This window comes from Alosa alosa, chromosome 9, assembly GCF_017589495.1.
Source record: "Alosa alosa isolate M-15738 ecotype Scorff River chromosome 9, AALO_Geno_1.1, whole genome shotgun sequence".
Taxonomy (NCBI): domain Eukaryota; kingdom Metazoa; phylum Chordata; class Actinopteri; order Clupeiformes; family Clupeidae; genus Alosa; species Alosa alosa.
The window spans coordinates 20,238,950-20,262,781 of NC_063197.1; the positions used below are offsets into that span (position 1 = coordinate 20,238,950).

The 23,832-nt window shown below is 41.4% G+C and overlaps 2 protein-coding genes across 4 annotated transcripts; one reads left to right on the forward strand and one right to left on the reverse strand.

Moving 5' to 3' along the window:
* Positions 1-1,699: 1,699 nt before the first annotated feature.
* On the reverse strand, positions 1,700-4,987 carry LOC125300731 (microsomal glutathione S-transferase 3-like). 3 transcript variants are annotated; one of them, XM_048252857.1, is made up of 7 exons: positions 4,909-4,987; positions 3,839-3,925; positions 3,172-3,293; positions 2,880-2,953; positions 2,734-2,791; positions 2,550-2,622; positions 1,700-2,114 (listed from the first exon to the last, which is right to left on the reverse strand). In XM_048252857.1, the coding sequence occupies exons 2-7, from the start codon at positions 3,903-3,905 to the stop codon at positions 2,008-2,010; spliced, it is 501 nt and encodes a 166-aa protein (XP_048108814.1). In that variant the 5' UTR covers positions 3,906-3,925; positions 4,909-4,987; the 3' UTR covers positions 1,700-2,007. The 3 variants fall into 3 exon arrangements, with proteins under 3 accessions (XP_048108814.1, XP_048108813.1, XP_048108815.1); XM_048252856.1 differs by having other exon boundaries at positions 4,905-4,946; XM_048252858.1 differs by lacking the exon at positions 3,839-3,925 and having other exon boundaries at positions 4,909-4,955.
* Positions 4,988-19,921: 14,934 nt separating this feature from the next.
* On the forward strand, positions 19,922-22,433 carry LOC125301058. The gene is made up of 2 exons (XM_048253311.1): positions 19,922-20,183; positions 20,719-22,433. Exon 2 carries the CDS (start codon positions 20,846-20,848, stop codon positions 21,659-21,661), a length of 816 nt encoding a protein of 271 aa, XP_048109268.1. The 5' UTR covers positions 19,922-20,183; positions 20,719-20,845; the 3' UTR covers positions 21,662-22,433.
* The last annotated feature ends 1,399 nt before the right edge of the window (positions 22,434-23,832 follow it).

Below are 23,832 nucleotides of genomic sequence, written 5' to 3' on the forward strand. Positions count from 1 at the left end.
ATTATTTAGAGGGCATGCCAGGTAAAGGCCTTTCCTGGCATTTAATTACAAATGTAAATGGCAGAATTTCTTGAATGCTACAGTGACTTTCTCTGGAATTATTGTCTATTGTCAGATGAAATGAAAATTGTGCTCTTTGGCAAGAAACACTCTAGGTAGGATTGGCGTACAGTGACTACTGAAAAGAACCCAATGCCTAATGAGAATTATGGTGGTGGTCTGATATTGTGGGGCTGTTTTTATTCCAAAGGCCCTGTGAACCTTATTAAAGTGCATGATATCATGAACTATCATGAACATTTCCAATTTAACTCTGTCAATCTCTTAGCCTTGTTGCCACCAGACCCTTCTCAATTGAGATTGAGAGTGGGTCTGGAAAAGGTTTGTTGACGACTTCCAGCAGGGGCTTAACTAGCAGTGAAATTAAAATTGGTGCATTAAACTTTTACCAAATCGTTTTTATAAGTGCAGCAATCTTGTAAACGCAGGTTTTAAATGCAGTTGTTTACTCACTTCCAAAGAAAATAGACGTCCATGTCGGATTAGCGGAACTTTTTTAAATTGGCGTCAATGGCCTCTTGGCCAGACGGACCTGCAGAGCAAATCCCAAATTTGCCAAAGTACGAGTATGAGTATTCCCAGGTTATCAATCTCTGTCAAGACACTAAACGTGGGTCATGACTGGATCATTCATCATGTGAATGTACCAAAAAATCAAGTCTTGCCATTGCCGTTCCCTGATCTAAACTCCATAGAGAAACAGTGGGGTGAATCAGAGGAGAAAGCACAAGTGAGAAGGCTAGGAATCTGGGCAATCTGGAGAGTTTTTGGTCAGACAGGTAACCAAGCACCCAAAGGAACCCTGGATCTGATTCATAGTGACCACTGGGTCCTTGGTTACCTATCTGACCAAGGCCCTTTGTCCTGGATTACTCAGTTTGGCTGAGCGGCCAGATCGAGGAAGATTGTTAGTTGTTCCAAACTTTTCCATTTGAGAATGACGGAGGCTACTGTGCTCTTTCAATGGTACTTTCAATGCTGCAGAAATGTTCTTGTATCCTTCCCCAGATCTGTCTTCACACAACCCTGTCTCGCAGGTCTATGGACAATTCTCTCGACCTTGTGGCTTGGTTTTTACTGCATACACCATCAACTGTGAGACCTTATATAAAGAGATGTGTGCCTTTCCTTATAATGTCCAGTGAATTAATTTAGGCACAGGTGGACTCTAATCAAGTTGTAGAAGGGCAATTCCACGGAAAATGGACTTTTTGTCACATCCATAAGGCCAGTGAAATGCCTTGGCATTTGTATGATGTGAATGATAGCATTCATTTTTTCTGCATTTTTTCTCATTTACATTCTTCAACCAAAAATAGCAAATGCTCAAATTTCATGTAATCATTCACATCATACCATTCCATCGCATTTTATTGGCGCTATGGATGTTACAAAAAATTTAATTTTTCATGGAATTGCCCAGAAGCATCTCAAAGACCATTGATAGAAGTAGGATGCACCAGAGCTCAATTACAAGCGTCACAACAAAGGGTCTGAATACTTATGTAAATGGAATATTTCAGTCTTGTTTTTTTATAAATTTACACAAAACACTCCACCTGTTTTTTTTTTAGTGTTGGAGTATTAGAAAAAAATAATTGAATCCATTTTAAGATGAGTCAAACATAACAAAATGTGGGAAAAGTGAAGCGCTTTTAATACTTTCCGTATGCATTGTAATTTGCAATGAATTTTGACAAATGTTACATCAAGATGCCCTGTAGAAGCATCACAATCAGTTCAGAAAAAATAGTAAATGATTTCTCCAAACATTGAATCAGCACAACATCCACCTCAGTTAATTCCTCTCCATCAGGGTATAAAAAAACAGGGTGAGGGAGAACAAGCGGCGCTGTTGTCCAGGACTTTCTCAATCCAAACGATTGGCATTTGGCATAATTGGTCAATTCACTGCACGTTCATTAATCTATCCTGTACACTGGTTATTCATTTCCAGACCCAGCCCAGCATAAGTCTCCCACAATTCAAAGCAGTCAGAAAGAGTCCGGTAAGTGCAAGGTCTCCAAATGCTCCGCGTCTCCTCTTGGAAGGGTCTGCCAAGCAAATAAGTCATGATTAGCCTACATTATGTTGTATCAGCAGCAGGACCTACCTAGACAACCTATAGTGGTGTGGTTAATCCATCCAGAGTTTAAAATGTAGCAATGCTGGAGGGAAGTGGTTTTGGGATAACTGTGGTGTTGGTTGTGATATGGTTGATATAAAGATTAGCCCTAGGTCAGATGTGGCACTAGTCCATACAAACATCCAGCACTGCAGGCTATCATGTTAATGGATTAAAACACTGCACAGCCAAAAATATGCTATGGTGAATAATACAAATATACTGTAATACAAAACATTTGTAGGCCTACCATATGACACTTTGAATAAGTAAGCTGTTAAGTGGTCATTTAGAGACAGACATTCTTTAGATTAGAGGCTTATTCTCTCTCTTAGTTCATTAATTTTTTACTTATGGTCCTTACCTCCAGTATAATAACCTTTGGCAAATATCACCCTGCTGACAATCCAGATCATTCCCAGGGTACTGGCTATACGCTGAAACACACACACACGCAAACACACACATAATCAACTCCTCAAACATATGTCATCTCCTTATAAATAAGACGAGTGCACTGGAGTTATACAACATTCTTGTTTACTTACTGGATGTGGAATGCCCCCAACAGCCAGGAAGAACAAGAAAGGCGTCAGGGCCTCATTTCTGCAAAGAGCAGAGAAATTGAGTTTTTTAGTGTCTAACATTAATAAGGCTATTTCATGCCATGTCTGTCTATTCATTTCATAGTTACGTGTTCTGATGTGCCCTCTGAATGCAGTTGAAGATATCTCCAGTCTCTGGATCATCACTGTATAGTTTAGGGTACTGTGGAATGGCAGATGGAACAGCCATTAATAATAAAAAATGTTTATGAAATAGAGAGCTGATTTGCTGATTTCCATCATGATCTATTATTACAGATTATTTAGCTGCCAACAGAAATGTTTACATTGAAAGCCATTTTCAAATCAGGAATGCTTACAGTACACAAATCACTTTACTGGTACATTCTTATACAATTTAAATAGCAAAATGTTTTTCACCTGCACGTTGTATTTCATGCGAGCTTTGACCACATTATGTGAGAGGTATGACATAAGGAAGAATGTACTACATCCTGTGAGTATCACATATCCATACTCATCAGTGACCGGCACCATGGTGACTGAAGAGGAAGAGTGAGAAACATGAAATGACATATGAGGGTCTGGCATGACGCGCAACACAGAGGCCTGAGCCCTTCTGACTCTGGCACACATCTAAACCATGAATCAGGAGGATGTCTATGCCAGACAGGCCAGGTAGTACAAGTATGTGGTCTACAGACAAATCTGCGTAAGTTAACTCAGTAAGATGTAAACCCTCCTGAAAGAAGATCCATGTGGTTATGTTTTCATAGAAGGATGAGCCATTAGGATGAGCCAATAGGCTTATTACCTTACAGAATTAAAGTAACATAACATAACATAAATTGTAAATGCCAATATTATATACTGGGCAATTCCACGCAAAACTGTCACGTCCATAACGCCAACTAAATGCCATGGCATTGTGTTGGCGTTATGGATGTGACAATTTTGCGCGGAATTGCCCTACTATTATTATAGCAAAACTCTATACTATAATGTCAGTATATAGCCTATATTATAGTATTATAGTATAGTAACAATACTATATCAGTATATTATATCTATATACTATTGGACTCACCTGTGAGTCCTTTATGATTTAGTTGGTTGACAATATTTTGCAGAGAAGAGAAATTAAAATTGGTCATTACTGGTATCCAGAGTGGTTCTATAGAATCGGTGCCATATTAGTGATTGAGGAGGATGAGGAAAAAAGCAAAGTATGTTAAACATTTTAAACCTTTTTTGATTTGATGTGACTGTAATGCGTGTACTAATATATTGGTGGATTTGAACAGAAATATTTCACAGGCCTTGGTTTTGGGATCCATTCACTATTAAAGACAAGGTCTGAACAAAATCTGAGACAGTGCATGATTTGACACAGAAACACCATAGGCTACTCTCTGTGCCTTTCTGATGCTGTTTCTGTTTGTTGAATCTGAAAGTAGGCTAGACCAGTCAATGACCTGCTTACTCTCCAAGGCGACTTAATATCCTTTTTATCACCATCTTGAAAAATGAACATGAATAATCCTAAATATTTCAATGAGAAGTTATTAATCAGAAAATTCCTATGGCACCGAAACCGTAGAATGGCCCATCTAAAGCGTCCTACATTTAGCGCATAGCCTAGACGCTTTACCAGTGCTTACTTGGAATTCTGGGGCCACATTCACAAACCCTTAAAATAGGCTACTTCTTAAATTCTGATTTCTTCTTAACTTTAGACTTATTGCAAAAGTTAAATAGATTTATGAATTCATAAATAAAGATTGTTCTGTAATTATGTTTAGCCTGTGTTAGCCTATGAATGAGATTCCTAAAAAGAGTTCTTACATGTATTCTTACTTCTCGCAACTTCAAACCTTCACCCGTCTTACAAATGTTAGGCCACAGTTAACCTGAATAGCCTCTAAAGTCATTAATGTAAATATGTGTAGTGTAGGCTATGTCTGTTTACTTTCGTTTTGCTGTGATAGGCTACAGTTCTAGCGTATTTTCCCCTAATCCGCTTGCAGCTCTGAAAACGAAAGACTGCAGGACACAACAAATCCTGCAAAACTTTGCTAAACGTGAATTGTTTTCATAGTATATGTGTTAGGCTATTATTTTTCAGAGTAGCGAAAAGACAGAAAAAGACCTACCAACCTGTTTAGTTGGACGAAGCTGAAGTTGGCCGCACATTCAGAATGCGATAGTCAAGTTTCGATTTCACCTTAAATATTGCAATTTTCTACCGACAGGGGGCAGTGCAAATACGCGATGACACTGGCATTTGCCTAGCAGACGAGCATGTAGGCTACTCCTCACAGACGAATAAAAGCCTTTTTTTCTGGTGACTCAGCGCGCCTGCAGGTGTACGTCCGTACGCACTGTGCGTACAGGCTACTCAACAGCGAGAGAAAATTTCCCTTGTGTGTGTGTGTGTGTGTGTGTGTGTTCACACCAAATTGGCCTACCATACCTTCCCAACTATGCACAGTATCCCATTAGCTGCATGCCATCAGGCTATTTACCATTTTCTATTACGTAAAGTAAGTGAACACGTTATCAAAATTAACGTGCACACATTTTGTTTGAGCAGGAGAGAGAATACGCACGCAGGCACGGAATAGGCTACTTGTTGTTTTCTTTTACTCGGCTATCTATATATGTATGTGTGTGTGTGTATATGTATGTATATATATCAGCACACAATGTTGAGCTAATTCACTAACTCAATACTCATCATGGATATCACAAGTTTTAAACAACGAAAACAGAAAGGATGGAGGCAGCAAAGCTATGAGTTATTCCAGATGGACAAGAACAAGGTAGGCAATTGGTGTGCTTGTCAGAACGTTAGACTGCACTAAAGCCAGACGTCACGTTACGCTAGAACAAAACTAAAGGTAACTTTAGCCAGTATAGGGCTGTATCAAGTTATCCAAATGAATAGGTCATTGTAGACGTTGTCGTTGTATTATTGCATGTTGATGTTGTTATGCTATGTAGGCTACTTTTTTGCTGACTGACCAATGCACTACGGAGCCCTAGAGGGGTCATCGCAAAATGTTTTGCATGTTGAGAGAATGTGCGCTCGTTTTACTACATTGTCTTCGTTTTACTAAATTGTGCTCTTGTTTAACTAAATTGTGCCCTCGTTTAACTATATTGTGCACTCGTTTTACTAAATCGTGACGCTCGTTTTACTAAATTGTCTTTCGGTTTACTAAATCGTGTGCACAATTTACTATATTGTGGTCTCGTTTTACTATAGTGTGAGCTCATTTTACTAAATTGAGCTCTCATTTTAAGCATAGTAAAACGAGGGCACAATTTATTAAACGAGTGCACTATTTTTACTAAAACGAGCCGATTTACTAAAAGCGAGACGCACGATTTAATAAAAGCGAGCACAATTTGTGAACATGGTTATAGAACATTGTGAGCACGATCTATTAAACGTGGCCACAATTTGTAAAACGTGCACTCAATATTGTCTTGACACATGTAAACATGAGCACGTTATAGTATATTCGAGGATCTCGATCTACTAAAACGCACCCACGAATAATTAAAACGTGGGCTCGAAGAAATTCAATTGTGTGCACAAAAACATAGTGTGGTGTCAAGGGGTATCCCGGGAATGACGTCCGGGAGGTGTGTCGCTTGTAGTGACGTGAGGGAATCTCATTGATTGCAGTGCACCTGGTTATAGCCCCGTTAGGTAGGCTGTAGGTGGGAGAGCAGATGATTGTGTGTGTTTGTACAGGCCCCTTGCCAACATCGTCCCAGCTGAATGTTTGGCGAAGTTTTGAGTGTTTGTTGAGGTCCAAGTGTATGCAGAGCTGTGGGTGTTTATCGCGAACGGTGTGAGCTGGGCTACATAGCCTGAGAAGCTGAGCATCGTGAACGACACTGTTTATGTCTCCCGTTTCATAGTCCGTATCAAAGCTTACCTCGTTGTGTGCATCATTGGTGTTTTTGGGTTATATGGTGAGGCCCATCGGGCTAGAGGGAACCTTATTGTATTGGGTGGGTATTAGGCGATACTACTAATACGCAGTAGCCTATTTGTACCAACAGTAGGTCTACGTGTTGTAATTGTTTGGGAGCTTGTCGCTGTGATGTGCTTGATTGACTTCTAGACCTCACAGTTAAGTCAACAATCCAGGAGATAGTGGAAACCGGTCATTAGGCTACAACAGAGCCCGCGAGTAGCCTTTGTAGTAAATTTCCCCATTATGGGTCTCCATAGCTGGCGGTTGACACCACAGTGCCCCTGCTACAAAAGAGTAGAAGTCCTTATAAAACATGACCACCTAAAGTCTTTAATTAGCTGCTACGGTTATCATCACATTACCAATATGAACTGTTACAGACAGCTGTAGGCCTAGTCATGTCAAGGTAACATGAAGTTGCCACCACAACACAGCGAGCAGTGAGAAAATGTCGGGGAATTACTAAATGTGAGCACGAAATACATATTTGAGAGCTCAATTTAGGCCTACAACAGTCCGCGTTGTATTAATTCGAGGGCTCAATTAAAGGAAAACGTGCTCACGTTTTATTAATTCGAGGGCTTAATTAAAGGAAAACGCGTGCTCACAAATTATCACGACCAGAAAAAATATCACTTAAAGTGAGCTCTCCGGGCTCCGCATCCATCACCCCGCAAAAAAAAATTCCGCTCGTGAACAATATTTGTCCGTTTTAGGTCCGGCATTCGCGGAGCCGGAGAGCTCACTTTAAAGTGATATTTTTCTGGTCGTGATAATTTGTGAGCACGTTTTCCTTTAATTAAGCCCTCGAGATTAATAAAACGCGTGAGCCGCGTTTTCCTTTAATTGAGCCCTGAATTAATACACGCGTGACCCGTTGTAGGCCTAAATTGAGCTCCCGAAATATGTATTTCGTGCTCACATTTAGTAATTCCCGATTTTTTCTCACTGCTTTCTGTGCTGTGGTGGCAACTTCATGTTTACCTTGACATGGACTAGGCCTACAGCTGTCTGTAACAGTTCATATTGGTAATGTGATGATAACCGTAAGCAGCTAATTAAAGACTTTAGGTGGTCATGTTTTATAAGGACTTCTACTCTTTGTAGCAGGGGGCACTGTGGTGTCAACCGCCAGCTATGGAGACCCATAATGGGGAAATTCTACTACAAAGGCTACTTTCATGGGCTCTGTTGTAGCCTAATGACCGGTTTCCACTATCTCCTGGATTGTTGACTTAACCGTGGTCTAGAAGTCAATCGAAGCACATCACAGCGACAAGCTCCCAAACAATTACAACAACGTAGACCTACTGTTGGTACAAATAGGCTACTGCGTATTAGTAGTATCGCTAATACTACCCACCCAATACAATAAGGTTCCTCTAGCCCATGGGCCTCACCATATAACCCAGCGCAATGATGCACACAACGAGGTAAGCTTTGATAATGGACTATGAAACGGAGACATAAACAGTGTCGCTCACGATGCTCAGCTTCTCGAGCTATGTAGCCCAGCTCACACCGTTAAAGCGATAAACACCACAGCTCTGCATACACTTGACCTCAACAAACACTCAAAACTTCGCCAAACATTCAGCTGGACGATGTTGGCAAGGGGCCTGTACAAACACACACAATCATCTGCTCTCCCACCTACAGCCCACCTACCCTAGCTATAACCAGGTGCACTGCAATCAATGAGATTCCCACGCCACTACAAGCTGCGACACACCTCCGACGTCATTCCCGGATACCCCCCCTTGACACCACACTATGTTTTTGTGCACACAATTGAATTTCTTCGAGCCCGTTTTAATTATTAATTGGGTGCGTTTTAGTAGATCGAGATCTGAATATACTATAACGTGCTCATGTTTACATGTGTCAAGACAATATTGAGTGCACGTTTTTACAAATTGTAGGCCACGCTTAAGTAGATCGTGCTCACAATGTTCTATAACCATGTTCTAAATTATTATCTCGCTTTAATAAATCGCGTGCCCTCGTTTTAGTAAATCGTCGATTTCGTTTTTAGTAAATAGTGCACTCGTTTAATAAATTATTGCCCTCGTTTTACTATGCTTAAAAATGAGAGCTCAATTTAGTAAAATGAGCTCACACTATAGTAAAACGAGAGTTAACAATATAGTAAATTGTGCACACGATTTAGTAAACCGAGCGACAATTTAGTAAAACGAATCACGATTTGGTAAAACGAGTGCACAATATAGTTAAACGAGGGCACAATTTAGTTAAACAAGAACACAATTTAGTAAAGCGAAACAATGTAGTAAAAACGAGCGCACATTCTCTCAACATGCAAAACATTTTGCGATGACCCCTCTAGGGCTCCGTAGATGGGTGTGCGTACCATAGCATTAATTCTTGCAGGCGCCCCTGTCATGACTCCATTGTCGACCAATCTTTAAGTATATTATACAACATGCTTTCTGTCAAATAAATCGGTTCATTTCAGATTTTGAAGCTTTTCTGCTTCTTCTTTAAATGAGCTATATTTCATATTTTACAGTTTATGCACTAGATTTGATACCCATTGCCCACACATGATTTGCCGTGAGATATTACACCACATCCCGATACTACAGTCTCTGAGCTTTCATTAGAGACACCATGGCCAATTTCGTCGTGAAAATTCACCCTTTTATTACAATTGAAATTCCATTAGCTGTTTTTCATATTCCACAATGTATGCACTAGACTTGATACCTATTGCCCACACAACATTTGCCGTGAAATATTACACCACATCCCGATACTACCGTCTCACAGCATTCATATGACACCCAGCATGCCAAATTTCGTCGTGGAAAATGGCCATTTTTCTTACATTTAAATTACATGAACTATATTTCATATTCCACAGTATATGCACTAGATTTGATACCTATGGCCCATACATCATTTGCCGTGAAATATTACACCACATCCCGAAACTACAGTCTCTGTGCTTTCATATGACACCTTGCATGCCAAATTCCATCGTGAAAAATGACCCTTTTTCATACATTTAATTTACATTCTCTATATTTCATTCAATGGAAAATGGGCATATTTCATAGATTTAATTTACATGAGCTATATTTCATATTCCACAATTGGAATTTCATATTCCAAAATGGCCATTTTCCAAGACGAAATTTGGCATGCTGGGTGTCATATGAACGCTGTGAGACGGTAGTATCGGGATGTGGTTTAATATTTCACGGCAAATGTTGTGTGGGCAATAGGTATCAAGTCTAGTGCATACATTGTGGAGTATGAAAAACAGCTCATGGGATTTCAATTGTAACTAGAAAAGCATTTCCTGAAGGAAATACAGTGCATGCAAAGTTGTTGCTGGGTTGGTTGATAGGGTAATTATAGTGGTTGCTATGGTATATAAGTGGTTGCTAGGTTGTTGCTAGGGTACTTAAGGTGGTTGCTAGGGTGTTGCTAGGGAAATTATAGTGGATGCTATGCTATAAAAGTGGTTGCTCGGTTGTTGCTAGGGTACTTAAGTGGTTGCTATGCTGTTGCTAGGGTAATTATAGTGGTTGCTATGCTACAAAAGTGGTTGCTAGGTTGTTGCTAGGGTATTTAAGGTGGTTGCTAGGCTGTTGTTAGGATAATAAAAGTGGTTGCTAGGCTGTTGCTAGGGTAATTTTAGTGGTTGATATGCTATAAAAGTGGTTGTTAGGTTGTTGCTAGGATATTTAAGGTGGTTGCTAGGCTGTTGCTAGGATAATTGATAGTGGTTGCTATGCTATAAAATGTGTAAATAGTAAAAAAAAGTAAGAATAGTTAAAAGTTATTGAAATTGGGAGAAATAGAGAGAGGGATAGAGAAAATGAGGGAAAGTGAAGAAAAGGAAGTGAAAGAAAGTTGGGATGAGAAGTGGCTATTCAGTTGAATGGAGAGGACACACAGGAAGAGGTTCCATTCAAGTTGCTGCAGGCAGTCAGTGAGAGAGCACAGGTGCAGTTGATTGCATTCTATTTCCTTAATAGCCTTTTATGATGTCATAAAGCCAATGTTAAGTCTATGGAGAATTTTAAGTTTAGTTTCTTTAATCTCAAAAAAAAGTAAAATTAAAGAAATATGAAAAAGTCATAGAACCTAAAATTTGGTTCAAGAGCTAATGTGTCAAAGTTTGAACCAAGTTTCTCACGAGCGGTTCGAGGAATCAAATTAGGGCCTGGAAGAAGAAGAATAACTAGAAAAGCATTTCCTGAAGGAAATACAGTGCATGCAAAAGTTGTTGCTGGGTTGGTTTGCTAAAGGGTTTAAAAGGTGAATTATAGGGGTGTTTACTTCTAGGGGAAATTATAAGTGGATGCTATGCTATAAAAAAGTGGTTGCTCGGTTTGTTGCTAGGGTACTTAAGTGGTTGCTATGCTGTTGCTAAGGTAATTATAGTGGTTGCTATGCTATAAAAAGTGGTTGCTAGGTTGTTGCTAGGGTATTTAAGGTGGTTGCTAGGCTGTTGTTAGGATAATAAAAGTGGTTGCTAGGCTGTTGCTAGGAGTAATTTTAGTGGTTGATATGCTATAAAAAGTGGTTGTTAGGTTGTTGCTAGGATATTTAAGGTGGTTTGCTAGGCTGTTTGCTAGGATAATTGATAGTGGTTGCTATGCTATAAAATGTGTAAATAGTAAAAAAGTAAGAATAGTTAAAAGTTATTGAAATTGGGAGAAAAGAGAGAGAGGATAGAAAATGAGGGGAAAAGTGAAGAAAAGGAAGTGAAAGAAAGTTGGGATGAGAAGTGAGCTGATTCAGTTGAATGGAGAGGGACACACAGAAGAAGGTTCCATTCAAGTTGCTGCAGGCAGTCAGTGAGAGAACACAGGTGCAGTTGATTGCATTCCCTGTTCCCATATGTACTTTTATGATGTCATAAAGCCAATATTAAGTCTATGGAGAATTTTAGTTTTAAGTTTCTTTAATCTCAAAAAGTAAAAAGTCATTAGAAATATGAAAAGTCATAGAGCGAAAATTTGGTTCAAGAGCTTCGATGTCAAGGGATTTTAAGAACCAAGTTTCTACGATATAAGCTTGTTTAAAAGGAGTCAAATTAGAGCCTGGAAAGAAGAATAACTAGAAAAGCATTTCCTGAAGAAATACAGTGCATAGTTTAGTTGTTGCTGGGTTGGTTGCTAGGGGTAATTATAGTGGTTACTTATGCTATAAAAGTGGTTGCTAGGTGGTTTTGCTTTCGGTTGTTGCTAGGTGCCCAAGATGGTTTGCTAGGCTGTTGCTAAAGGTACTTATAATGGTTTGCTATGCTATAAAAGTGGTTTGCTAGGTTGTTGCTAGGGTGCTTAAAGGTGGTTGCTAGGTTGTTGTTAGGGTTATTTTTAGTGGTTTGCTATGCTATAAAAATTAGTTTGCTAGGTTGTTGCTAGAATTAATTGTAGTGGTTGCCATGCTATAAAAGTGGTTGCTAGGTTGTTGCTAGGGTATTTAAAAGGTGGTTTGCTAGGCTGTTGCTAGGATAATGATAGTAGTTGCTATGCTATAATTATAGCTTATAGTTGTTGCTTATAGCTTATAGTTGTTGCTAGGGTACTTAAGGTGGTTGCTCGGTTGTTGCTAGGGTACTTAAGTGGTTGCTATGCTGTTGCTAGGGTAATTATAGTGGTTGCTATGCTATAAAAGTGGTTGCTAGGTTGTTGTTAGGGAATTTAAGGTGGTTGCTAGGCTGTTGCTAGGATAATGAAAGTGGTTGCTATGCTATAAAAGTGGTTGCTAGGTTGTTGCTAGGGTTCTTAAAGGTGGTTGCTAGGCTGTTGCTAAGGTAATTATAGTAAGTTTGCTATGCTGCTATACAATTGGTTGCTAGGTTGTTTGCTAAGAATTGCCAAAAGCGGTTGCTAGGCTGTTGCTAAGGTAATTATAGTGGTTGCTATGCTATAAAACTAGGTTGTTGCTAGGGTATTTAAGGTGGTTGCTAGGCTGTTGCTAGGATAATGATAGTGGTTGCTATGCTATAAAAGTGGCTGCTAGGTTGTTGCTAGGGTACTTAAAGATTGGTTTGTTAGGCTGTTGCTAGGGGTAATTTTAGTGGTTGCTATGCTATAAAAGTTGTTGCTAGGATATTTAAGGTGGTTGCTAGGCTGTTGCTAGGATAATGATAGTGGTTGCTATGCTATAAAAGTGGTTGCTAGGTTGTTGCTAGGGTATTTAAGGTGGTTGCTAGGCTGTTGTTAGGGTCATTATAGTGGTTACCATGCTATGAAATGTGTAAATAGTAAAAAAAAAATGAGAAGTGAGCTATTCAGTTGAATGGAGAGGGACACACAGGAAGAGGTTTCATTCAAGTTGCTGCAGGCAGTCAGTGAAAGAGCACAGGTGCAGTTGATTGCATTCTATTTCCTTAATAGCCTATTATGATGTCATAAAGCCATGTTAAGTCTATGGAGAATTTTAAGTTTAGTTTTTATTTAATATCTCAAAAAGTAAAAGTCGTAGAAATATGAAAAGTCATAGAACGAAAATTTGGTTCAAGAGCTACGTGTCAGAATGTGAATCAAGTTTCTACGATAAGCGGTTCAAGTCAAATTAGGGCCTGGAAGTAGCCTGGCTAGCGCCACCACTTCTCAATGAGACGTGGTCTGGGAACCAAACGTTCATTTTCTCGTCTTTGAAAAAAATGCCCAGATCCGTTTATTGGGTGCCACGGATGTCTAACAAATGCGTCTGTGCATAGCTCATCATCGTCTTGCTTTCCCACCTGTTCTGTGATTGGTTCCCTATCTCAGGCGAAAATTTGCTCCATGGTCTCCAGGCTGCCTTAGCAGCGTGAATCAAATCGCGCGCAAGGCAGCATGGGAACACCCAGGCTAGCCTGGAAGAATAATAACTAGAAATGCAATTCCAAGGAATTACCAGTGCATGAAAATGCAAAAGTTAAATAGTTAAAATAGATAATACAGAGATGGTTACTACGGTGATGCTAGTATAGACATGGTGGTTGCAAAGCTTAATAAAAGTTGATAGTTTAAAAGTAGACCGTTGAATGTAGATAGTTTAAAAGTTGTTGATAGACAGCTAGTTTAATAGATAGATGGTTTAATGGTAGTTTAAAAGTACACCATTTAAAAGTTGAATGTATAGTTTATAAGTTGTTGATAGACAGCTAGTTTAATAGATAGATAGTTTAATGATAGTTTACAAGTAGACCGTTTAAAAGTTGAATGTAGATAGTTTAAAAGTTGTTGATAGACATCTAGTTTAATAGATAGATAGAGTAATGATAGTTTAAGAGTAGACTGTTTAAAAGTTGAATGTAAATAGTTTAAAAGTTGTTGACAGACTGAAAGTTTAATGAATGTTGATATTCAAATAGTTTAACTTAGCTACTTAGCTAACTTAACTAATGTTTTCTAGGAGTTTTGCTCATTTGCTCATCATTTTTAGCAGTTATGCTAACTATGCTAACTAGCATGCTAACTATGCTAACCATGCTAACTAGCTACAGTGGGTAGGAGTCATAGTTGATGACAAGTAACAGTTACAATGGCTGAACAGTTGAAAAGTTCAGTAGTTTAAAGGGTTAAATTGTTTAACAGTGAAATATTGTAGTGAGGACTTTTATTTTGAAACAGTTTTTGGCAGAGGAGGCAGTTGAACAGGATGTGTAGTCTTAATAAGGCCAGTTTGTATGCTTAAAGCCTGAGACTGGCAGTTGATCCAGGTGGCCTGAACACCTGCCATAGGATTCTAATTGCTTAACGGCTGTATTATGATGTCACAATCAGCAATGTTAAGTCTATGGGGATTTTAAAAAAGTTTTTCTTTAATAGTTTAAAAAGTATAAAAGTTTCAAAGTTGAAAAGACATAGCAGCTTGGTCCGTTTGAAGACCTACGTTACAAAGTTTGAACGAAGTTTCTAAGTTAAACTGTTCAAGAGAAATTGCGTACGGAAAAAGTGGTAAGCGTAAGTTGTTGTTGTTGTTGCCTTGGAAGAACAGTACAGTGCATTTTCATGCACTGTAATAAGTCGGAAGAAGCCCGTGGAATAACAATACAGTGCATTTGCATGCACTGTAAAAATAAGTCGGAAGAAGTCTAAGGAATAACAATACAGTGCATTTGCATGCACTGTAATAAAAGGGTAAATTTTCACGACGAAATTGGCCATGCATGGTGTCAAATGAAAGCTCAGAGACTGTATCGGGATGTGTAATATCACGGCAAATCATGTGTGGGCAATGGGTATCAAATCTAGTGCATAAATTGTAAAATATGAAATATAGCTCGTGTAAAGAAGAAGCAGAAAAGCTTCAAAATCTGCCCCCAAACAAGTGCAATATGAACCGATTTATTTGACAGAAAGCATGTTGTATCATTTACTTAAAGATTGGTCGACAATGGAGTCACCAGAAAAAAAGGCTTTTATTCGTCTGTGAGGAGTAGCCTACATGTTCGTCTGCTACCAGGCAAATGCCAGTATCATCGCATATTTGCAGTCAGCACTGCCCCCTGACGGTAGAAAATTGCAATATTTAAGTTGGAATCGAAACTTGACTACACCACATTCTGAATGTGCGGCCAACTTCAGCTTCGTCCTGTTTACAGGGGCTCTCAGTGTGGTCTCAGTCTTCGCACGTATTAGCTAATCTAACGTACCACCGAACCTTATAAACAGTGAAAGGGTTATGACTGGACGCAGATAGGTAGGGGGCGTGCCACTTTTCTAAAGGGTGATGTCAATGCTTTCATTTGTAAACATAAGGTCTAGTGCTGAACCACTGCGAAGGTTTAGATTTAGAATGGACTGTCTTATTTGTGTTCATGCATATTTTATATATAATATCAAGAGATTTAAAATGATTCTCACATTTTCAAAGCTCTGTGTCTTGTTTCCCCCCCAAAAAACTATTGCTCATGCAAAATGCCTCATATCTCCTGGCAAATGAAACACAGTAGCCTATTCAAAATATTGTAGACATCTCAAAACTAAGCACTTGCTAAAACACTGATGACATTTTTGGATGCACAGTAAACATAGATGGATAGAAATACAGTATTTTACAGCACACAGGAAAAAGACAAAGTGAAATACACAACCACCACATGTATGTAATGTAGCCTAGAATAGAAACCAAAGACACTTTTGAAGAAGCTGATTTTTCCAAAGATATAAATTACTCTCTCTCTGTGTGTGTGTTGATGGGGGGCAGTTGAGTGTAGGCCTATCTATTAAGGCAATGATTGGATGGTGTTCAGTAAAGTTGCACATGTGAGGAGTGGGAGTGAGGCACTGGTGAATAAGAGTGGTATTTTGATAGGTTGTATTTGAAAACAGATATCAAGTTATTTCCTGATAGATTTCTGTGTGTAAGGTAGAGAATTGTGTGTGGTGTTTTGCAAAAAGTGTTAAAACTTGAATTTCCCCTGGGGATCAATAAAGTATCTATCTATCTATCTATCTATCTAAAACATTATTTGGTATGGGGTTTAGCCATAGACGAATGGACGAACAGACTCCGTCGTTTTCAATGGGAGGGCACTGAGTCAAATAGAACGATTTTTCAGTTGGTCCCCCAGTACTTTCGCAGCCCTCACACTTAACCGTGGCGTTAGCCATAGAACTGAATCTTGTAACTCATATGATAGATACACAGAAATTCTTCTCACATTTCCTTAAGCCATCAAAGTTAAACATTTATTTATGGATTATTATTAATATCATCCTCACCAAATTAGTGTTAATGTTGAAGCTACCATACATGATCATCTTCAAAAACAGTCATGCTAAAACAAAACAAAAAAAGTTATAGCCTTGAAGCTATCTTCTTTTCACTTTTCCGACCCTACGGTCAATCCATCGAAAACCTCTGAAATAATTACTGCCGTTTTTAAAAAAAAAAAAATAGGTTTACTTTTTTTATTATTATTAGGTTGCCTCTGTGTAATGCTTTACCTTAACATACGGTTAGTGTATGCTAGGTTTTGCTTACGAGTTACCGTCATAGACAGTAAGGTGGACTGAGCTTCTTATCCAAACAATACGGTTATCTCCCTACGGTGCGAAAGAGAGATTACGTCAAAGCTAGCTTCCTCAACCGATCAAGCTAACCATTCTTCTTACGGGTAACCAATTGTTACGGACCGAGGTAGTGGAGTCTGTTTTGCCTTTGTAGTGTTTATGTTGATTACACAAAAGCTGCAATATCAGCACAGGATATATGTTATATGAAGTTATGGTATTTCAAAAAAATCCTAGAATGAATGGCCTTCTATGGGAGTTAGCAGAGAGGTGGTCCCTCCAGCCTACGTCGATTCTTCTACTTCCGGGAATTCGCCTGCCCCCTTGGGTTTAGCCTATAGCCTACTATTACAGTGTGCTTTACAAGGGAATTCCCCTTACAGTGAAACATCTGCCCTAAATGCCCCTATGGATAAGGTTTCCAGCTTAGTCATGCTGTCATCAAGAAAATTACATTTTGGAATTTCCCTCACTGATGGATAGCAGTCTAATGGAGGCAGTCTAAAGATAATGTTTTGACCGACGTTGCTTTACCCATGTTACTGGCCATAAGGTCCCGCTGTTGGCCTGTTGCTTTGTCTTTATCTTATCCCAGAGCGTTACTTCTACATTTGGGTACAAAGGTGTTATTTGCAAAGAACATGGCGTGGTTATCAGACACGGTGTAAAGTGACAGCATGTTATGGTACTTGATGATTGTCATGGCATTATAATAGCCACTAGGTGGGGATATTCTACTCATTACTGTGCACTTAAATGCGTTGTAGTCCTTATGCACATCCTATGTCCCTTGGCCTGCCTACACACACACACACACACACACACACACACACAAAACACACACACACACACATATACACACATTGTTTGTCATTCAGAGAAGGTATCCTATTAGTACTTGATGAATGAATTAATAAAAAAAAGGATTGCTAATGTTTTACAGCCATTTTTGTTCTTTTCTTTAGTTCTATAGTAGGCCCTAGTAGTTCATTTGCACAGCTGTCAGTTTGATGCTCTGTCCAGGACTCACATTTATTTCTCTTCTTTTCTCCCTGTCTCAATTTTCCCCTCAGTTACCCACCTTTTTTCCTTTTTGTGTTCTCTCTTACACAGTTTCTCTCTCTCTCTCTCTCTCTGCAGACCTGCAGCAAAATGGAGAAATGCTGATTCAGGACAGAGTAGAGAGAGAGAGAGAAAGAGAGAGAGAGAGATGGCCACTGGAGTTAATTAAACTCCCACAGCCACATTCTCTCTCTCTCTCTCTCTCTCCAAATTCCTGCCTGCTCTGGCTGCACCCCCTTTCACCTCTTGTCCTTTCTACTCGGTTTCATTCCCTTCCTCCTCATTCCGTCCTTCCTTTTCTCTCTTTCCTTCACTTCATATCTTTATCTCTGTTCACACTCTGCTCACCTCACTATAATTACCTTCATCTCTTTTTATCTTCCTTTGACTCTCCCTCTCTCTCCCTCTCATCACCACATCTACCTCAATTCCTTTCCTGCCTACTATCAGTTTACTATCAAATGCCCCTTTTTCCTCTTACTTCAGTCAAACTCACCGGAACCTGTCTCCATACCTCTGTGTGTTCTGTCCATGCAATGTCAAAGGCCGGACACGCAGTCCAGCCGTCTGAGGTACGTAAGGATAGGTCATACAGACTTGGCCATGTGCCACCCACATTTGGAAGTGTCATCGGTCATCATGTCTTCCCCATTAGGCCTGTGAATGAAAGCGCGCTTATCTGGATGGGGGAAAATCAATAGGCAATCTGGTCGCTCCTCTGGTATGCTACGCAGGGCTTTGACAACTCAAAGAATCCATGCACCAGAAAGCGTCGCACAGGATCTTCATGGAGGGATATGTGTCTGTGAGCCTGTCTGTCTGTGAGTCTGTCTGTCTGTCTGTCTATCTTTGTGTCCATGGGCACTAATGTAAATTACAGACAAAGTGCAAATGGGCACTGAGTACAGGGTCTTGTGCATGAAGCTGTTGTGTGGCATGTGGGAGGATTACGTTGATCTTGCTTATGCTATTAAATTAGCATTAAAGGTGCAGTCAGCGATTGACCATGACGTCCTGTTTATTTATGTTTACGGCATATTTCAATTTCTTAGCAGACGCTTTTTTCCAAAACAACATACGTACATGATATTTTCACCAAGAACCAGACAAAACACATCAGAGTAGTATAGCTCACCCCTCCCTTATTACAGTAATAGAGAAACACAGATTCTTTTGTTTTTGTTTGGGGGACAGACTGCCCCCTTTTTGTTTGTTTCCAGTTTTTGGAGCCTGAGCTTTTTTTTTTAACAGGGATCATGAAGAGATGTTTGCTAAATGTTATGGGCTTTAAATGTGTCTGTGTCTGTGTGCTTCACTGTCTGCCTGTCTCTCACTATCTAACTATCTGTCTCTCTGTGTATCTAACTATCTGTCTGTCTCTTTGTGTCTGTGTGTCATGTGAGATTTCTGACTCCCTTCACCATGCCCAGCCCTCTCAAGTGTCTGGTTTGCCCAAAGACAATACTCTTGCATTGAGGTAAGGTTTTCCATGCCACTGCCTTCACCCCTGCAATCCCTGGCCTGCATTATTAAACGTGTCTTTAGAGGTTACGCAATAACAAAGCAATCAGGTGGCTCTCCCAGCATATCAAAATCCGTGCCTCAAGACGGAAAGAGAGATACGATTCAAATTCAAGGACAACAAACATGATATTAATAGCCTATGTGTCATCACCTCAGTTACTTCAGTACAAGATAATGTCACACATTTATATTTCCATATTACTGGCTTGTGCATCCTGTACCAAATAACTGCCTATGATATGTGATAAAGTGTGAAATATGATGCTTATATGTGTTGTGCATTGTGTGGTGTTGGTCATTCACAATAAAAAATATTTTACTTGCTGAGGACCAACAAACCACAGGAGAGGCGTTTCCTGTGGTTTGTTAGCTAAACCCAGTGTGTGTGTGTATTATTAAGTGAAGAAAATGTCATAAATGGGGTAAGACCAAGCCTTGGGTGTGGTGGAATGGTGTGTCTGTTTTTGGGTGTTGAGGTCAACTGGGGAATGTCACATACTCCTGGTTATTATCAGTGTCCTGCTAATGCTCACACACAGAGACTGGACACACAACCATCCACAGCGATGCTGTGAGCACTCCTGAGCAGAAGGCTTTTTAAATTGCAGCCCTTCTAGTCTTTTGAACACCTAAGAAGTAAGGACACAACCACGCTGAACAATGGCAACCCTATACGGAAAGTGACGGAAAGATCAAGAACTTGTGACAGCGTCCTTGAAAGACATCTGTGATAGGGGACCCTTATGTTGGACAACAGGCACTCACACATGGCCAGTACACGTCTTGTCTCTCCGTGGACATACTAGTCTGGGCGTTCAGCAGAGCGAGAAAGCCATATGAGGACTGACACTGATCCTGACAGGTGAGGAGAACCACCGACTGGCCGTCCCAGACGGAGAGAGATCTGAGCTGGGTGACGGGGGAGAGCCACAAGACGTCAGAGTTGACAGCAAAGAAGAGGGGTAGCGACGCGGTGAGATGGCCAGACAGATACAGAGAGCAGGGGCTGGCTAGAGAACCTGAACTCAAACACACACACACACGCGCACACACGCACACACACACACACAGACACTCACACACAATATCTCATAGTTGTACACATACAGACATACATGCACATACTCCACACAGTTATAGACTGACAAGCACACACATACATGACTCATGACTCAGATACACACACAGACAAGACAGACTGACTTGCTAAATGTTTAATTTGCAATGAATGTTTGACAGACTCATTTAGAGACAAGTTATGATGGGGTAAGAGAAGCTCGCAGTGAGCCCATATTCATTACAATCTCATACAAACCTGTGTTAGATAAGAACGAGGCCAAGAACAGATCATGCATAGCTCACTGTGTCTGGCTTGTTGTGCCGTATGCTGTACGCAGATTTATGGACGACGGAGACAGAGAGACTGACCTCAGCCCACCCCCCACGACCCCCTGGCCATAAAACAGACCAGAGCTCAGCACTGATTGCGTGAGAAGACGATGACAGCACCGGCCTGACATCGTAATGCCAGAGGACAGACGGATACGAGAAGAGCAGCTGCGAGGTGGCAAAGGAAGAAAGGAGAGTGAAGAGGAAGGAAGAAAGGATGACGGGAGAGCGTCGGAGGAGAAGAAGGAGGAGGGCTGCCTGGTGTGCTTCAGCGAGTTTGACTCGGGGTCCCACCTACCCGGCGTTCTTCCGTGCGGCCACGCGTTCTGCCGCTCGTGCCTCCGCCACCCGAGCCTCTCCCCCGCGGGCCTCCTCCGTTGCCCCCTGTGCCGCCACCTCTCCTGGGGCAGGGACACGCTGCGCAGGGAGACCTCCAGCCCAGTGGTGGCGCTGTGGGCTAGCACCACAACTGACAGAGGCCTTGTTTCACCTCGTGCCTCTCTTACACCACAACAGAGACGAGACAACCAGCCCCTTCCCGCCAATTTGGAAATGACACCCACCTCACAGGGTCCGAGCCTACTGTCCCCTCTCACACAGCTGAGGGTCAGCACTCTGGACGAGACCTGGTTCATGAACCGCTGTGCTCTCTGCTGCAGACGTCACGCCGCTGACTCATACCCCTTAGACTGCCGCCACTCCCTGTGTCCACGCTGTCTGGAGTCTCTGCTTGCCCTTGCCGTGCCCGGCTGGGTGGCATTCCTCTACTGCCCCCGGTGCAGCGGGCAGACCGCCGTCTTCAGCCGACGACCGGCCACCACCAGCCACCTGCCCACCCGTGCCAACCCTCAACAGGGTCCCATGGTGAGGCCGAGGGCCCTGGAGAGAGCACCAGGCATCGACCAGCGTCAATGCTGCTGTGGCATTGGGATTCCCTGCACACTATTATAGAGAACCGGGAGGTGATGTTACAAACTCAGCTCAAAATACAGCAACAGTCGAAACCAAAACAGCGCCATACTGGCGGTAAAGTACAGCGCAGTGCCATAGACATGCATTCATAATGATTCATTCATTGTTTTTGTCAGCTTTACTGCCGACACAGCAGGATAAATCACATTCCCAGAGCTCTAGACCCCAGCACAGACTTCTCCAGCATGGGAAGCCCGCGGCTGGAGTAGTGATCTGGATCCAGAGAGAGTGCAGGGGCATGGGCATGAGTCACTCGCTATGTGGGCCCCTGTGTGTCCTCCCCCACTGCCTCTGTTTGGAATCATCTGTCTGAGGGTGACCTAACTGGCTCGTTCTGGGGTTCAGCTTGACTCTCATACAAACACATGCACACACAGACACACACCACACACACACACACACACACACACACACACACATGTACACATCTGACCTGACACAGGCACACTCTTCCACTGTCATGATCACATTGCACACAGGGAAGTACAAGCACGTGTACAACTACCTACAGAGAGGAAAATGATACAAGCACACTCACTAACCAGTCTAGCACATGGACCCTTAGCTTAGCATGGTGTGACAGCACACCCAGCCTGTCAGACATATGAGGGCTCTCCTGGTTCACTAAAAATAGCAAGTGTCTTGAGGTGGAGTCAGTCATCATTCATCTGATTAATGTGCTGGCTTACTCTGCTGTGGCCACAAAGAAAACTGTACTGGCGTCCAGCTGGCCCCTGTGTGTATTTGTGTGTCTGAGAGAGAGAGACGGACCTAAATGAATGTTTGTATTTGTGTATTTGTGTGTGTGTTTGTGTGTATGTGTGTGCGTGTGTGTGTGTGTGTGTGTATGTGTACTGTATGTGTGTGTCGCGTGTTAGCTTCTTTTGATTTGTACTGAAGAGAATAAAGAGTGTATGACTGTGGTTTAAATTGTAATATGAGTGTGAGGGTGTGTATATAGAGTAGGCATGAATGCATGGGTGTGGCCGAGACCTACCAAGGAATTTCTGTGAGGACTTTATACAAGTTACACATATTGAACTGCAGATGCCTCTACATATCTGGGTGTGCACACAGTGTGTTAGTGAGTGCACTCATGATCATAGGCATGCACTTTTAGCAGGGCATGTGTAAGTTTGGGTGACTGTGGGTTGCTCTCTCAGTGTGTGTGCTCTTGTGCAAGAGTGTGTACACATGAGTTTGTCTGTCTGTTTGTTCAAGCAAAAGTATGTGTTTTGACCTGCATGTATGCGTTTGAGATGTGTGTGTGTGTGTGTCTGTGTGTATGTGTGTGTGTGTGTCTGTGTGAGTGTGTGTGTGTGAGAGAGAGAGAGAGAGTGTGTGTGTGTGTGTTTGTGTGTGTGCCCTGTGCTGCCTACCTGTGCCCTTTCCAGGCAATGTGCAGTGCACTGTGATGTACATGCTCTAGTTCTCCATTGAGATGATGCATACAGGTGAGTCATAGCCAAGGAGTCTGTTTTTACATCATAGATCTTTCTATACAGCCTCACTCAGCTAAGCAAAGACAGGGCAAAGTTTCAAGTACCACCTTCACATGTGTTCAACTCCCCCCCCCCCCCCTCTGACACACTCACATAGAGAGAGAGAGAGAGAGAGAGAGAGAGACTGGTGGCCTTGATGGACAACTACTTTTGGGGTTTGTGGGAAGGGATGGGGCATAGATAATGTCAGACAGCAGCAGTCAACACTATCTAGCCATTCAAAGTCATCTCCTTTAGATTTTTGTGTTTGGTGTGTCTGTGTGTGTGTGCGCATGTGTGTTTGTCCATGTACTGGTATGTGTGTGCGTGCATGCGAGTGTTTGAGTGTGTTTGTAATTTTCCTCTCTCCCATCTAAATGTGTGTGTGTGTGTGTGTGTGTGTGTGTGTTTGTGGGTTATGGGGGTGTTTGTGTGATTCTCCCTGAATAGGCCCTTGGCATGTTTATGAGTTGTCCTCTCTGAAGAGAAGCTTGCTTGTTTCAGAATGTGGATCTCTGTGCATGCATATGTAATATGTGCAAGGGAGAGAGTGATAGGGACAAAGAGATAGAGAGAAAGAAATGGAGAGAGAAAGAAGGAGTGCAGGAAAGAGAAAGAGTAGGTGTGTGTCTCAGTAATTGCGAGACGAGGTCAGCATGAGTTTGTGTC

Coding starts and splice junctions, on each gene's coding strand:
- LOC125301058 (XM_048253311.1), top strand. CDS start 20,846: ATGCCAGAGGACAGACGGATACGAGAAGAGCAGCTGCGAGGTGGCAAA.
- LOC125300731 (XM_048252856.1), bottom strand. CDS start 4,944: ATGTGCGGCCAACTTCAGCTTCGTCCAACTAAACAGGTTG. Junction 3,926..4,904: donor TCGTCCAACTAAACAGGTTG/GTAGGTCTTTTT, acceptor CCGATTCTATAG/AACCACTCTGGATACCAGTA. Junction 2,954..3,171: donor GCATGAAATACAACGTGCAG/GTGAAAAACATT, acceptor GCCATTCCACAG/TACCCTAAACTATACAGTGA.